Source organism: Zootoca vivipara, chromosome 3 (assembly GCF_965207765.1).
Source record: "Zootoca vivipara chromosome 3, rZooViv2.hap1.1, whole genome shotgun sequence".
NCBI classification, from domain to species: domain Eukaryota; kingdom Metazoa; phylum Chordata; class Lepidosauria; order Squamata; family Lacertidae; genus Zootoca; species Zootoca vivipara.
In genome coordinates this window covers 85,624,993-85,642,035 of record NC_142586.1, presented here as the reverse complement: position 1 = coordinate 85,642,035, position 17,043 = coordinate 85,624,993, and the positions used below count along the sequence as shown (strand labels likewise).

The 17,043-nt window shown below is 43.8% G+C and overlaps 1 protein-coding gene across 8 annotated transcripts in view; it reads left to right on the top strand.

Annotated features, from left to right (window-relative positions):
- Positions 1-2,503, top strand: part of SUPT7L (SPT7 like, STAGA complex subunit gamma) — a 52,286-nt gene extending 49,783 nt beyond the window's left edge. For all 8 annotated transcript variants that reach the window (XM_088666593.1, XM_035111518.3, XM_088666594.1 and 5 more), the window contains one exon: positions 1,514-2,503. In XM_088666593.1, coding sequence (XP_088522719.1) covers positions 1,514-1,776 — 263 coding nt within the window. In that variant the 3' untranslated portion in view covers positions 1,777-2,503. The remainder of the gene's footprint in view (positions 1-1,513) is intronic.
- Positions 2,504-17,043: the final 14,540 nt, after the last annotated feature.

Below are 17,043 nucleotides of genomic sequence, written 5' to 3'. Positions count from 1 at the left end.
GGGAGATACTTGGATATTAGTTTAGAAGTTCCATCATTTTTCACATTTTTGGTTGTCTATTGAGCCTCTTAATTTTTTAAAAGTGGTGAATAAAGCTAGGGAAAACATGTTGTTACGATCAAGGGAACTGTTGGAGATGAACTGGACCCTACCCTTCTGCCTTCAAATTTGCAATAAAATTTAATAAAGTTTCTAGCAGTAGTTAAAATAAAGTTTGAAAATGGAATGTTAATCCATTCTAAAGGCTAAGCAAACAAAGGGCAATAGTCTGTATATTTTTTCATCTTTGATGGTTGTGAAGCCTACTTAATTTCATTGGTGTGAATCCATTGTGCCCTGCAATTAAGAAACCCAATTAAACCCCCTCAAAACATTCCATGTCTTTTCTCCTATTAACTTTAATCTTAGCTGCATATGTAGCTAAAGGAGTCTAGATATCCCGCTCTGTTTTAACTTCTAAAATAAGAAGAAGACTGGGCTTTGAAAACACAAGTCTGTTTCTTCTGCTGGGGCTCATTGCTCTTGTGTATGGCCCCTCAAATGTGAAATGCAGCGAGGGATCCCTAAGTCATTTGGGGATGCAAATGATTCCACTGAAAAGTTCAACGTTAGTGCTTTACTGCTTGAGGGAAGAGGCTAACATTCTAGAAGTATACAAAATGCCTTGTGATTCTCTGATGGTGGATTGTTGCTTATCTATCAATGGAAAATGCTGTTATTCTGCTCTTTCCCTTACAAGCCCCGTAGGCTGTTCACCAAGTTGCTGAAGCGTGTCCCACCAGACACCCAGTGGGTACTGTTGCCGAGCGCATTAAAGCTACACTGTCTTAGGATGATAAAATGGCTTTTTAACAGGTTGTCCTCTGTTTCTGCATCTCCAGGATTAGCAGCCCAGCCTCCGTTGAGTACCGTGTTTCTCATATTATAAGACATGTCTTATATTTATTTTTTCCTCAAAAAAACACACTATGGCTTATTTTCAAGGGATGTCTTATTTTTTTCCTCATTCTCCTGCCGTGGCCAGCATTGCTGCTGCGCCTATCACTATGTCTTATTTTCGGGGTATGGCTTATATTCCTTGAATGCTTAAAAATCCTGCTATGGCTTATTTTATGGGTATGTCTTAAAATATGAGAAACAGGGTACATTAGTTCACTCTTCTCTTTACTTAGTTCCCTTTCTCCCTGAAACCTTCCCTATATACCAGGCCTGGCCCTCCGGAGGTTGTGGGGCTCCAACTCCCACCAGCCCCAGCCAGCATGGCCAATGGAAGATGGGATTTGCAGTCCAGCCACGCTTTGCCTAATCCTGATATAAAAATAAGACTTCATGAGTAAAGTGTTAGTAGTTTTTATCTGCCAACTCCCTATTCCTTAACATGTTATTTATGCAGACCAGCTAGTCTACCTGGCCTCTTGTTTTCATCATATCTATGTTTCGTATCTTCTGCTCACCTGATGAGTAAAGTCTCTCTCTTTCTCTACCCCCCACCCCACCCCCAACTGCCTTTTAGGTGGTGAAGTGAACACTTCCCCTCTCTGGAACCTTCCGGTGAAAATAGAGCCACAAGAGAGTGAGGAGGGCCACGTCCATGGCCACCACGGGGTCCTGGGCAGCGACGTGTTTGAGGAGCCCATGTCAGGCATGAGTGAAGCTGGCATGCCGCAGAGCCCAGACGGTTCTGAAAGCAGCTATGCTTCTCCTTCCCCTGACAGCCTGATGGGATCGTCGCCGGTCTTTAACCAACGCAGCAAGAAAAAGATGAAGAAGATGTGACTTTTCGCCTGAAAGTGATGGCAGCACAACCTGCTGAATCGGAAAGCAGGAGCCACACAGGACTCTGAGCAGCCTCAGCCTGAACACAGTTGTGGTATCATTGGATGGTTTGGGAGAAGAAGGTTGGATGACAGGTGTGGAGAAAAGGGCAGCTGGTTTTTTATCGTGTCAGTACAATAACATTGGGTTCATTAGTGAATTCTAATGGAAAATTGTGATCCAGCTAGTGTCTTTTAAAAACAAAAACAAAACAAGACAGCTGTTTGGTGCTTGCATTTATTTGTGATATAACCTGAATGGTGACAATAATTGTTTTGTTTTGTTTTTTTAAAAAACCCCTACAACAAATAGTTGACAGAATGTAATTTTTTAAGAAATGGAAAATTTGGAAGAAACTTGAGTTTAGTGTGAATTTGTGTGGAAACCATAATCTGTAACACAACCTAAGTGAATTTAGGGAGTTTTTTGGACTACAATAAGTTTATTTTCTGGAAGAACAAGTTCCAGATGTTGTATTTCTGTTAATATTTTTGTTATTCCTAATTGTGGTTCAATTTCATTGTGCCGAAGCTGGATAAATAAGATGTACATACATGCTGGCCTTTGTACACTTTCCCCTTTAAGAAAAAGAGTACCAGCATAACCTAAATTCTGCAACAGAAAAAACTGAATTCTGTGACCTCTATTAATTATGCAGGTTAAGTAAAATTTCACACTCTTTTAAATATTTCTTTGTCTTCTGCTAGTCATATGGAGGAACAATAAATTGCTGAGGCCTGAAGCCCTGCCCTAACCTTTGGGCCCCATGCAGTTGTACAGAATTGCAGAATTCACCCAGTCTTGCACATAGCTCTGCTACAACTGAATGGAACCTGAACATTTTTTTACCAATTTAGATGGTACCCTGCAGATTTAAAAGCATCGTTCATGGCTTTTAAGATGAAACACTTGGAGGACTTCAGAAATTGGCATGCTATGCTCAGATGTAATTTGCCTTACTTAAATCAGATCTCCTTTCTCTGAAACGTTTACATATATTACCATCAGATTTCCTTTAAATAAGAGGTGTGATTATAGGGTTCTCTAGAAAACTTCCTTTAGACTGCAGAAAGCTACCTTAAAGATTTCACATGACCCATCATTTACCTACTCATGTTTTAAAATGTGGTTAGTGTTAAAAAAGAGAATTGAAAAATGGTAATCATGCTCTCTAGCTGTGCATTTTTTAAGTGGCAAACTTAGTTTATAAAAATAATAAATATTCCCCTCGGATACCGAATTTGAAATCTTAGAATATAAAACATAATGTGTGTAGTGTGGTGTAGTGGTTAGGAGCAATGGACTCGTAATCAATTCCCGGCTCCTCCACATGCAGCTGCTGGGTGACCTTGGGCTAGTTACACTTCTCTGAAGTCTCTCAGCCTCACTCACCTCACAGAACTTGTGTTGGTCTGACGTAATCGGGGGGGGGGAGGGAATCCTTCCAGTAGCACCTTAGAGACCAACTAAGTTTGTCATAGGTATGAGCTTTTTTAAGGGAAATTCCCTTATGCTGAATAGGCTTGCTCGCGAGAAAAGGGAAAACTTGACAGCTATGTCAATCAGGTCCATGGGGCCCTCTTTGGCTGGATTATAAAGCTCTAGTGTCCCAGGCACTTCTTCTGCAAGGATAGGCTATCGAGAACTTGCTCATCGAATGTTGAGTTCCAAGGCTTGTGATGTTGGAACCAAAAGATGAGTTTTCTCTTCTTACCTAGCACTTGCTATGCTCCACACTACTAACTTAGACCTGTTTTATACCACTTAATTGTCATAGTGTCCTCCAAATAACTGGGAATTAGTTTTATAAGATATATCACTAGCTGAGGATTCGTTTAGTCATTCCCACGCTCTGCTCACAGAACTCACAGTTCTCTGAATGGAAAGATGAAGAAAGAAGCCTCTAAGGATAGGTATTGGGACCTGGGCTTTTTAACTTGTTCATAAATGATCTAGAGTTAGCAGTAAGCAATGAGGTGGTGAAGTTTGCTGTCAATACTAAAGAGAAAGAGAGATTAAGAGCAGCTCCAAAAGGACCTCTCCAAACCGAGTGAATGGGTTGTAAACGGCAAATGCAATTCAAGGCAAACAAAGTGATGCATGTTGGGGCTTCTTGTTGTTTAGTCGTTTAGTCGTGTCCGACTCTTCGTGACCCCATGGACCATAGCACGCCAGGCACTCCTGTCTTGCACTGCCTCCCGTAGTTTGGTCAAACTCATGTTCATAGCTTCGAGAACACTGTCCAACCATCTCGTCCTCTGTCGTCCCCTTCTCCTAGTGCCCTCAATCTTTCCCAACATCAGAGTCTTTTCCAAGGATTCTTCTCTTCTCATGAGGTGGCCAAAGTATTGGAGCCTCAGCTTCACGATCTGTCCTTCCAGGGAGCACTCAGGGCTGATTTCCTTAAGAATGGATAGGTTTGATCTTCTAGCAGTCCATGGGACTCTCAAGAGTCTCCTCCAGCACCATAATTCAAAAGCATCAATTCTTCGGCGATCAGCCTTCTTTATGGTCCAGCTCTCACTTCCATACATCACTACTGGGAAAACCATAGCTTTAACTATACGGACCTTTGTCGGCAAGGTGATGTCTCTGCTTTTTAAGATGCTGTCTAGGTTTGTCATTGCTTTTCTCCCAAGAAGCAGGCGTCTTTTAATTTCGTGACTGCTGTCACCATCTGCAGTGATCAAGGAGCCCAAGAAAGTAAAATCTCTCACTGCCTCCATTTCTTCCCCTTCTATTTGCCAGGAGGTGATGGGACCAGTGGCCATGATCTTGGTTTTTTTGATGTTGAGCTTCAGACCATATTTTGCGCTCTCCTCTTTCACCCTCATTAAAAGGTTCTTTAATTCCTCCTCACTTTCTGCCATCAAGGTTGTGTCATCTGCATATCTGAGGTTGTTGATATTTCTTCCGGCAATCTTAATTCCTGCTTGGGATTCATCTAGTCCAGCCTTTCGCATGATGAATTCTGCATATAAGTTAAATAAGCAGGGAGACAATATACAACCTTGTCGTACTCCTTTCCCAATTTTGAACCAATCAGTTGTTCCATATCCAGTTCTAACTGTAGCTTCTTGTCCCACATAGAGATTTCTCAGGAGACAGATGAGGTGATCAGGCACTCCCATTTCTTTAAGAACTTGCCATAGTTTGCTGTGGTCGACACAGTCAAAGGCTTTTGCATAGTCAATGAAGCAGAAGTAGACGTTTTTCTGGAACTCTCTAGCTTTCTCCATAATCCAGCGCATGTTTGCTATTTGGTCTCTGGTTCCTCTGCCCTTTCGAAATCCAGCTTGCACTTCTGGGAGTTCTCGGTCCACATACTGCCTAAGCCTGCCTTGTAGAATTTTAAGCATAACCTTGCTAGCGTGTGAAATGAGCGCAATTGTGCGGTAGTTGGAGCATTCTTTGGCACTGCCCTTCTTTGGAATTGGGATGTAGACTGATCTTCTCCAATCCTCTGGCCATTGCTGAGTTTTCCAAACTTGCTGGCATATTGGGTGTAGCACCTTAACAGCATCATCTTTTAAAATTTTAAATAGTTCAGCTGGAATATCATCACTTCCACTGGCTTTGTTATTAGCAGTGCTTTCTAAGGCCCATTTGACTTCACTCTCCAAGATGTCTGGCTCAAGGTCAGCAACCACACTACCTGGGGTGTACGAGACCTCCATATCTTTCTGGTATAATTCCTCTGTGTATTCTTGCCACCTCTTCTTGATGTCTTCTGCTTCTGTTAGGTCCTTACCACTTTTATCCTTGATTATGGTAATCTTTGTACGAAATGTTCCTTTCATATCTCCAATTTTCTTGAACAGATCTCTGGTTTTCCCCATTCTATTGTTTTCCTCTATTTCTTTGCATTGCTCATTTAAGAAGACCCTCTTATCTCTCCTTGCTGTTTTTTGGAAATCTGCATTCAGTTTCCTGTATCTTTCCCTATCTCCCTTGCATTTTGCTTGCCTCCTCTCCTCCGCTATTCGTAAGGCCTCGTTGGACAGCCATTTTGCCTTATTGCATTTCCTTTTCCTTGGGATGGTTTTCGTTGCTGCCTCCTGTATAATGTTACGAGCCTCCATCCATAGTTCTTCAGGCACTCTGTCCACCAAATCTAAATCCTTAAACCTGTTCCTCACTTCCACTGTGTATTCATAAGGGATTTGATTCAGATTGTATCTTACTGGCCCAGTGGTTTTTCCTACTTTCTTCAGTTTAAGCTGGAATTTTGCTATAAGAAGCTGATGATCTGAGTTACAGTCAGCTCCAGGTCTTGTTTTTGCTGACTGTATAGAGCTTCTCCATCTTTGGCTGCAGAGAATATAATCAATCTGATTTCGATGCTGCCCATTTGGTGATATCCATGTGTAGAGTCGTCTCTTGTGTTGTTGGAAGAGAGTGTTTGTGATGACCAGCTTGTTCTCTTGACAGAACTCTATTAGCCTTTGCCCTGCTTCATTTTGAACTCCAAGGCCAAACTTGCCAGTTGTTCCTTTTATCTCTTGATTCCCTACTTTAGCATTCCAATCCCCTGTAATGAGAAGAACATCCTTCTTTGGTGTCATTTCTAGAAGGTGTTGTAGGTCTTCATAGAATTGGTCAATTTCACTTTCTTCAGCACCGGTAGTTGGTGCATAAACTTGGATTACTGTGATGTTAAAAGGTCTGCCTTGGATTCGTATCGAGATCATTCTGTCATTTTTGAGATTGCATCCCATTACAGCTTTTGCCACTCTTTTGTTGACTATGAGGGCCACTCCATTTCTGCTACAGGATTCTTGCCCACAGTAGTAGATATGATAGTCACCCGAACTGAATTCGCCCATTCCCTTCCATTTTAGTTCACTGATGCCCAGGATGTCGATATTTATTCTTGTCATCTCATTTTTGACCACATCCAGCTTACCTCCACTCATGGTTCTTACATTCCAGGTTCCTATGCAATATTTTTCTTTACAGCATCGGACTTTCCTTTCGCTTCCAGGCATATCCGCAACTGAGCGTCCTTTCGGCTTTGGCCCAGCCGCTTCATCAGCTCTGAATCTACTTGTACTTGTCCTCCGCTCTTCCTCAGTAGCATGTTGGACGCCTTCCGACCTGAGGGGCTCATCTTCCAGCGTCATAACTTTTATATGCCTGTTGTCTTTGTCCATGGAGTTTTCTTGGCAGGGATACTGGAGTGGCTTGCCAGTTCCTTCTCCAGGTGGATCACGTTTAGTCAAAACTCTCCACTATGACCTGTCCATCTTGGGTGGCCCTGCATGGCATAGCTCATAGCTTCTCTGAGTTATTCAAGCCCCTTCGCCACGACAAGGCATTGATCCATGAAGGGGGCATGTTGGGGCAGAACCCCTTAATTTCATTTCATTCACCATCTGAACTGGTGGTGACTGATGAGGAACAAGGCCTAGGGTTCGTAGTGGGTAGCTTAATGAAGTGTGCAGCAGCGGTGGGAAAAGGCAAATCCCATGCTAGGGATCATTAGGAAAGGAGCTGAAAATAAAACTGCTGGTATTATAATGCTATTATACAAATATATGGTGTGTAAGCATTTGGAGTACTGTGTGCAGTTCCGGACAGTTCATCTCAAACGGGATATTGAAGAGTTGGAAGAGGTTCAGAAAAGAGCAACCCAAATGATCAAGAGGGTTCCTTATAAGGAAAGGTTGCCGTATCTGGGACTTTTAGGTTAAAGACAAGGTGAGCAAGAGGTTCCAATAGAAGTGTATGGCATAGAGAAAGCGGGTAGAGGAAAGTTTTTCTTCTTCGCTCATAACGCCAGAAGTTGTGGACATTCAATGAAGCTGAATGGCGGAAGATTCAGGACAGATGAAAGAAAGACTTGTTCAGGCAGTACACAGTTAAACTATGGAACTCGCTGCCACAGGAAGAAATGATGGCCACCAACCTGGATGGCTTTAGCAGAGAATTAGACAAATTGATGGAAGATAAGGCTATCAATGGCTTTCAGCCATGATGGAGGTTATACAACTGCATCCAAACTTGGAGGCAGTATAGTTCTGAATACCATTTACTGAAAACCACAGGAGGGAAGAGAGTTCTTGCACTCAGGTTCTGATTGTAGGTTTCCCAGTGTGAGAATGAGAGGCTGTATCCGGGAGGCTCTTACCTTCTTAACTACAATTCCATTAGTTCCCTAGGAACTAGGAAATGATGGTCACACTACCGTAGTTTCAGGCTGCAGTGTGGATATAACCTAGGGCAAGTTCTTTTGCGTGCGTTTCCTCCCACCATACAATACTCTGCAAATGCTTTAAAGTTTACATTTAAATAAAGTGGAAAATTCAACCTCTATTGATCCCACAATGTAGCAGAAGTGTAAGTGGGAGATGCAATATCGATTCTCTTTTTCAGAGGGCTGTTTATGCAGAGAGAGTGGAAATGCATCAACTGTGCATGTATGTTGTTTAAAATACTGGCAAAGTAAAAAATCTCCCTCCCACTCTGCTAAGTGCTGCTTTGTGTTGCTTCTGTGTTTGGACATGGAAGCTTTCAAACATTCCTTGTAATGTTCCATACATTTCCAAGCAAAAGTCACATTTCAAGCCTGATATTGTAGGTCACAGGAGGATGAATTTTCAAACCAAACTAGAGTTCACTTAGTAGACCCTATAAGATCTCATGGATCAAAATGAAATCTTAATCCTTCATAAACTGGCCAGGGCAGCTGGCTATATATAGGTAATTCAAAGGGTGGTACATTGTATTCTTCCAAGTGTTCCATCTTCACAAGCTGTTCTGGAACCCCCCGTCAATTTTGGTGGTGGGACTGGTTAGGTGAATGCTGCTGAAAATGTTAGACACCTACCATTTTTGTGAAAGAGCTGCCAGCCCATGAATGAACTGGAAGGTGTGGGATCTGCAAACCACCATGGGCTGGTTGGACGCAGAGAGATGGTGGGAGGAAACGGCTGAGGAACCATCAAGGGAAGAAGGCTCAAAGCCTGGCGAGTGGTGGTGGGACAACAGTAAGTTGTCAGAAGGAGAAGAGGGAGAAGACTGTGAAGAAGGGGTGTCGGAAGCTGAAGAGATAACAGGGCTTAGTGAGCTGGGAGAGTTTGGCAGAGAGAAGTCTGGAATCGGAAGCTGAAGCAGGAGAGTGGAAGGAGGGATGCATAGGTGACACATATAAAAAAACGCTGTGAAAATGCTTTCCATAAGAAAACGTTTTGAAAAAACTTGGAATTTTGCATAGCTCACTTACACCATCTAGTGTCACATTTGTATATTCACTTTACAACACACTTAAAACGTTTTATTTGCAGCTGTATAGCTGAGTCCTTGGAAGAGATGAGTCAGTGAAGAGTCACAGGTGTCTCCTTTTCGCTGTCCTTAATTTCCTGCCGATCAGTTTCACTGAATGCCATTGAAGTCTAGATTTACCAAAGGAGACAAAATTTTCTCTATTTACTTTCTCCACACTATGCCTAAATTTATACACCTCTCTTGTGCCTCCCCTTACCTTTTTAAAATAAATTTTAAAAATCACAAATGTAAACTGTCTTCATAGGTGGAAGTGCTCCAGCTCCCTGATCATTTGGGTTTGTTATTTCTTATCATTTACTAGGTTTTATAGATTTGTTTTTATATTGTTTTAATTCTGGTATCGTTTAAGTACCTTTTTTTACTATCATTTTTTATATGTTTGTAGCTTTCTGTGTTTTATCCATGTTTGTTTTAATTTTTGTGAGCAGCCTTGAGTCCTGGTTCTGGGGGAAAGGCATGAGATGATAGATAGATGGATAGATGGATAGATGGATGGATAGATGGATAGATGATAGGTAGACAGACACAGGTGGCGCTGTGGTCAGAAGGCTTGCTGATCAGAAGGTCGGCGGTTCGAATCCCTGCGATGGAGTGAGCTCCTGTTGCTCTGTCCCAGCTCCTGCCAACCTAGCAGTTTGAAAGCATGCCAGTGCAAGTAGATAAATAGGTACCGTTGCAGCGGGAAGGTGTTTCCATGCGCTCTGGCACCCGTCACGGTCCTCCTTGTGCCAGTAGTGGTTTAGTCATGCTCTCCACATGACCCGAAAAACTGGACAAACGCCGGCTCCCTCTGCCTGAAAAGCGAGATGAGCACCACAAGCCCATAGTTGCCTTTGACTGGACTTAACCGTCCAGGGGTCCTTTACCTACACACACACACAAACCATAAATCCTGGGTTGCGGACGTGCCAAGAAGCCACACTGTGGCTTAGCTCCTCACAGCATCAGGCGCAGGGAAGAGCAATATGCTGGCGATTTTGGCAGCTTGCAACAACATACTGCCATGTTCACCTTCAAACCATAGCTTAACTGGTTTAAAGCAGACCAGGGGAACCTGAGGCCCAAGGGGTGAAATGTTGCCCTCCAGGTCTCTTTCTATGGCCTTCTGTACTTTCCTTGCGTCACATCTCTCCCTGCTCCATTTTATTTTACTTTTGGCCTGGCCGGAATGTATCCTTGAACTGCAATCATACCTCCAGCTTGTCTGTATGGAGAGATGTACATGTAGAAACCAGTGACTTTCACGTTGGGCTGCGGCCTACTGTGCAAATGTAAGTGTCCCATCTGGTGCCACACTGGCCACTGCCATGTGGCCCCCATACGGTTGTGCATGAGGCAATGTGGCCCTCGGGCTGAAAAAATATCCCTACTGGTTTAAAGTGACACCCGAATGAGGCCACTGTCAAGAAATCTATATGTCCTACAATAAATAAGAAATGCCCATTGGTTTTATTATTATTATTTGGACATGTTCGCGAGTTCTTTAGTTTCCTGAAAACGAACCTTAATCTTAGACCCAGGCGACCTATATACATATACGTATATATTTAAAAGGCAAGGAATGTCTACTTTAAGAGTTCTTATTTGTGAAGTGAAATTATCCACTATGGCCACACCGTGGTGCTGGTTGCACATATTTAAACAAATGGAAACCAGAGTTTGTAACAGGTATTTCTCACACGTCTTTTTTTTTTAATTACAAAAAAAGAAGAAGTGATTTTCTACGGGGTTTTTTAAAACTGGAGATTAGAAGTGGCGCCATTTGTTGCTATGGAAACTCCCCATAGAATGAGAAAACTGCCCTGTTATTATTATTCATATTGATGAGGCCCCTTCAATAGCTGCTCAGCACTCGATTGCTATCATTACCATTACCATTGATGATGAGAAAGTGCAATCTGCCAGAGGAATCATTTTGGGATCACTTCACAGTGGAGTTGTACAGCGAGGCCACCATGAGAAGGCCTTTTTTTTTGGCACACTGACCAACCGAATCGGGCAGGCGGCAGCAGAAGGAGGTACATGGAAGGGAGGCAGCTATCTGGAAGAGGATGAGAGGTACTGGTTAATGTCAGGCTCCTGCCCGCCTTGTGAAAAGCAGCTGCCTCTAAGAGCTGCAGCAGTACAGGGCACTCCCCAAACCAGCTCACTTGGCATTGGTGATGGGGAAGGGAGGATATAAGGCCAGCCTGCTGCGAGAATGCCCACCCGTCAGATGTCAAGGAAATAAACAACCACCTGACTTTTAGAAGGCAACTGAAGGCAGCCCTGTATAGGGAAGTTTCTGGTGTTTGATGCTTTCCTGTGGTTTTATAATTTGTTGGAAGCAGATGGGTGGCATATAAACAAACAACATCTTGCATCTTTGGGTTGCAATGAGGGTAAGGGCTCACCCCCCCCTTTATTGTTCTGTCGGTCAGAGCTGGCCTGGGACGTTTTGCTGCTTGAGGCAAAACCCCTGGCAGTGCCATTCCCTTACCAGATGCCCACTGATCACTGCCGGACACTCACTGCTCAGTGCCTGCAGCTTGCCACTACAGTGGTACCTCGGGTTACAAACGCTTCAGGTTACAAACTCCGCTAACCCAGAAATAGTACCTCAGGTTAAGAACTTTGCTTCAGGATGGCAAAGTGCTCCGGCAGCACGGCGGCAGCGGGAGACCCCATTAGCTAAAGTGGTGCCTCAGGTTAAGAACAGTTTCAGGTTAAGAACGGACCTCCAGAACGAATTAAGTTCTTAACCAGAGGTACCACTGTACTGGGCGGTTGTCTCCTCTTGTTTCTCCACTGCTGCAGTCATGCCCTTTGCCACTGTAGCCCACCCATGGCCACACTTACAGAGCCCCGGTCTGCTCCAGGTACCTCCCACCCCCGCCACCACCAGTGTACTGGAGTACCTGGGCCACTGCTATGTGTCAGTGGAGGAGGCATGGCGGAATCAGGCCACGGCGGAGGGGCACGGCCTTGATGGTGTGTGTGCCCACAGCAGCAGAGGGGCAGGAGGTTGGTGACAAGCACCTGGCAGTACTTAGCAGCAGGCATGCAACAGGGTCAGTGTGGTGGTGGCACCCTTGGGAGCCTGCTGCCCAGATGCAACCTCACTGCACCTCATGGGCAGGACAGCCTTACTGTTGGTGCTTCTTTGAGTGTTAGAAACCGCCCCCTCTCCTTTTATAATACAGTATTATGCTACCTTCCCAGCAAGCAAATCCCGCCCCTACCACTGAGGTCATTATTCACCTCAGTGACAATTTGCAAAGTGGTGTGGTGGTGGTCACAAATTTAGTAAAACACAGAATGATACATGCCAGATTTGGGGTTCTCAAACTCTGGTCTGTGGACCGACCACCAGTGCTCCATGACCACCATCATTTAGGTCAGGCATGTCAAACCTGCGGCCCTCCAGATGTTTTGGCCTACAATTCCCATGATCCCTAGCTAGCAGGACCAGTGGTTGGGGAAGATGGGAATTGTAGTCCAAAACATCTGGAGGGCCGCAGGTTTGACATGCCTGATTTAGGTGATGAAAGTGGGACACATCACATCCATCACATCAAATATTCTTACTGATATTTAATTGTATTTTTTATTGCTTCTTTTATTTCTTGCCTATTATTGTATTACATTCTGAATTCCATGGAATACGATAAAGTACAGTCTATAAAAAAATACAAGAAGCAATAAAAATATAATTAAAAATCATGCGGCATCTAGCATAGTGCATTACAATTGCTACAACAGGGGGCCGGGGGGGGGGGAATCATATGTGGTCTACCAAGACCCTCAGCAATTCTTCAAGTGGTCCATTTGGGGGGTGGGTGGGTTGAAAACCACTGTGCTAAGGCATCTGAAGCAAGGCCTGCATTAAGAGATTTGCAAAAGTTGATTGATAGAGCAGGAGACGATGTCAGAAAAGAAATAATAGGAAACTCCAGTCCAGAAACGGAAAGAAAAAGCAACAAGGAGGCTGAGAATATTGTTTTTCAGCATTACTGCATCTGGGGATTCCCCAAATCCAACTAGGCGCACAGCATGAAGCCTATTGGTGAATCCTTTCGGAAAGAAGAGGTCACGACTGCAGTCCTTGAAATTTTATTGCCTGGGCCCGAGGACAATTGTTCACACTATAATGGAAGAAAACAAACAAATTGCCTTCTCAATTGGATAAGCAGGATCCCAAACAGCGTCTCTGAACTCAAGGTTAGTCAGAATCCCAGAGGGAGTGGGAAGAGGGGACAGGATTATTTTATTTGCTTTTGCTCTGATTAGTAAATGCTGCTTTCAAGGGATTCTTCCTGTGGAGGAAAAGCTTCACGATTGCTTTGGTCTTCCTTAGGATAGCTGTGGAAACAAGCCTTGGGTGTCACTTACCGGGTTTTGCTTTGATATCAAATGAATGCTTGTAGGGTGAGGTGGGAGGAAAAAGCTATTACTTGTGACTGCAAATGAACTTCTCCATCCCCCCTTTGAGTTAATGTGCATTTTTAGTTACCTCGGAAAGGTGTACTCTGGCATTATTGCCTCAGATGATTCACCACATCTTACCCGCTCTTCCCCACCTCTGGCGCTATATTTTTCTTCGGCTGAGCGAAAGGCTTTCCAGGGCGGTTGGGTGGAATTCGCAATGGAACGCACGCACATTGTGAACACAGAGTCATTTGTAAAAATTAATCTCTCCGTGACATGTTTTGGCTCCCGACATTCATCTTAAAAGTGAAGTGGGTACAAAGGAGTAGAATGTCATACCCCAAGGGCATGCCCTCACTATTGAAGCAACCCTATAGAGTGTTGTTAAGTGTTTTCATTTCAAAATAAGCAAGTTAAAAATATCAGAGGTAAGATTAAGCTCTGGGTAGTGCTACCGTTGTTTAATAAAAAGAAAGAAAGAAGAGCGGCTTAGGAGGAGAGCCTTTTGCCAACTTTGTCTGGTATGACCATTCCTGGGCAGAGAGATAGCCTGTCCACTCCAGTCTATGTGTTGGTAAAAAAGAAAAGAAAAGTAGTATAAACACCGACAGCTGGGAAACGCTGGCCTTTGAGCGCTCCAATTGGAGAACAGCCTTTACCAAAGGTGTCATGGGTTTTGACACGCACACGCAGGATGAAAGGGAGAAACGCGCTAAGAGGAAGGAACGTTCAAGAAGGATACTGACAAGCTGGAACGTGTCCAGAAGAGGGCAACCAAAATGGTCAAAGGCCTGGAAACAGTTCCTTATGAGGAACTGCTTAGGGAGCTGGGTATGTTTAGCCTGGAGAAGAGAAGGTTAAGGGGTGATATGATAGCCATGTTCAAATATATGAAAGGATGTCATATAGAGGAGGGAGAAAGATTGTTTTCTGCTGCTCCAGAGAAGCGGACACGGAGCAATGGATTCAAACTTCAAGAAAGAAGATTCCACCTAAACATTAGGAAGAACTTCCTGACAGTAAGAGCTGTTCGGCAGTGGAATTTGCTACCAAGGAGTGTGGTGGAGTCTCCTTCTTTGGAGGTCTTTAAGCAGAGGCTTGACAGGCATATGTCAAGAATGCTTTGATGGTGTTTCCTGCTTGGCAGGGGGTTGGACTGGATGGCCCTTGTGGTCTCTTCAACTCTATGATTCTATGATTCTATTCTATGATTCTATGAACGTTTGGCAAACCCTCATTCCCACCCTGAAACCTATGTCCCCACTGTGGAAAGATGTGTGGATCCAGAACTGGCCTCTGCAGCCACTTATGGACTCACTTTTAAATACCGTGTTCATGAAAGACAATCTTACTTGGCTACAAGTTGTCGCCAAAGAAGAATAAGAATAAGAAGTAGTATTGGTAACCTCAAGGCTGGATTACTGTAATGCACTTTATGTGGGGCTGGTTTGGAAGCTCAAGCTAGTGCAGATTGCAGTGGCCAGACTGCTGATGGGGGAATCCGGCCAAGAACATGCGAGAGCATTGTTAAAACAGGTGCTTGCATTAATTTACAGAGCCCTGAACAACTCAAGCCCAGAGTACCTCAGGGATTACCCAAACCCCTATATTCCACTTCAGTCACTGAGACCCTCTGTGCATTGTGCGTTGTTCCCCAAGTTGGTGAGGCTCCCTTGAAAATGAGAAATAGAGCCATAAGTGCCATCGGGCTAGTATTGTGGATTACTCTGTTACCACTTCATACGTGGCCTTGATATTGACAAAAGGATTCTAGGGCTGAGCGCCTTTGAATTAACGCCTGGTTGCTCCTCAGTTCTGAACAAGAAATCTGGAGGCTTTAGATGTTACAAGCAGGTAGCAACAGAGTCCCAAAAGCCTATTTTCGCTAAACCCAAGTACATGTAACTGAAAGAGACAAATATTCTCCCTCTGTTTAACCTGCCTCTCTTCCCACTCCTCTCCTGCTTTTGCCTCCCTTGTCAAACCATAAGAACAGGGACCTGCATGCTAATTCTTTGTAAAGTGCTATTTACATGGCTTAATAAATAAGAACTGAAGACATGCATCACATATCTCTCATCCTGAAAAGGTAAGTGGTGCTTCTCTGCAAGGTAAGTTTCACATGTCTCATGATGGACAAGTTTTGGCCAGCTCTTGCTTTGTACATTACACAGCAAGGCGTTCACTATTGTTAATTTGTGTTCAGCCCAAAGCTGCCCGTAGAGGTGCCATCCACCCAGTGGGGAACGTGGGGGAGGGGCCACAGGGACTGCTGCCCCAGGTGCAAAATTGTTAAGGGTGCAAAATTTCAACACTGGGTGCTGCCTAAATACAGCTGCGCACTTCTGTCACAGGGCTCCGTTGAAAACATATTCTCCATGCAGACCAGGAAGTACCCTTCACAGACAATGGAACGACTCTTTTTTTCTTATCTCTGCTGCTGCAGTCTCCTGGGTGATGTGGATGCTGTTAGGCAGTTAAATGCACATGTGTACTCCATCCATTTCCCACCCACCCCCTCTGTGCAACCCTGGGTGCTGGCAACCCATGGTACGCCACCAGCTAAAAGTCAGCCTTTTGCCTCTCTCTCCAGAAATATCCACCACCCTTGAATCTATTAGTTTTTGTATTGGGCAACTATTAAATCTCTCAATCATCATGATATGTAAAATGGAACTATAATAATCTACGTAAATAAATGTCCTGTCACATATCTTTGGCCAGAGACAACAAAGCAGCCTTAAAACTAGGCCTGAAGCCTGGTTGAGCGCCAAGCTAGTCATGATGTGTTGCAGCTTTTGTTTGTTTTCATTTGTTCATAGGCGCAACCCCCCCTGATTTTCAGTAAGACTGTGACATGTGAGGTTTTTAAGTCCCTGCCCCCCTACTCTGGTGCTAACAAAAATCCCATTCAAATAACCCTTCATTAGCTCCAGGATGGCTTCCCATTGGCAGCATGTGCCTTGTACACTTTAAACACCCTCTTTTATTAAACATGATAAACAAAAAATAAATGTGTTGTTTTTAAATGCAAAACTCCCCTCTGATTAACAACTTTTGTGCAATCCTATGCATGCACATGCAGCTAGTGTGGTGGTTAGAGTGTTGGACTAGGACCCGGAAGACCAGGGTTTAAACCCCAACTTTGGGGTGACTTTGGTGCAGTTGCCAACTTTTGGCCTAACTTCCCCTACAGGGCAATTGTGAAGACAGTATAGAGAGAGGCAGAGCCATGTATTGAGCCATTGAGACTCCTTGGAGAAAAAGTGGGGTAAAAATGCAATGATAAATTAAATAATAACTAAAGAAATAAGCCCGACTGAGTTCAATGGGACTTGGTCCCATGTAAGTGTGCAGAGAGGTTTGCAGCTTTGCACACCACTACATTTGCTGGCTAAGATTTCATCATTTCCTCCAACAACCTAATTTGCATCCACATCTAAAATTGGTCTACTTTATGGCTTGGCAGATACAAAAGGGTTCCATTGTGCATATGTAAATTTCTTTAAAAAGATAATGCTAATGTATTTCAGC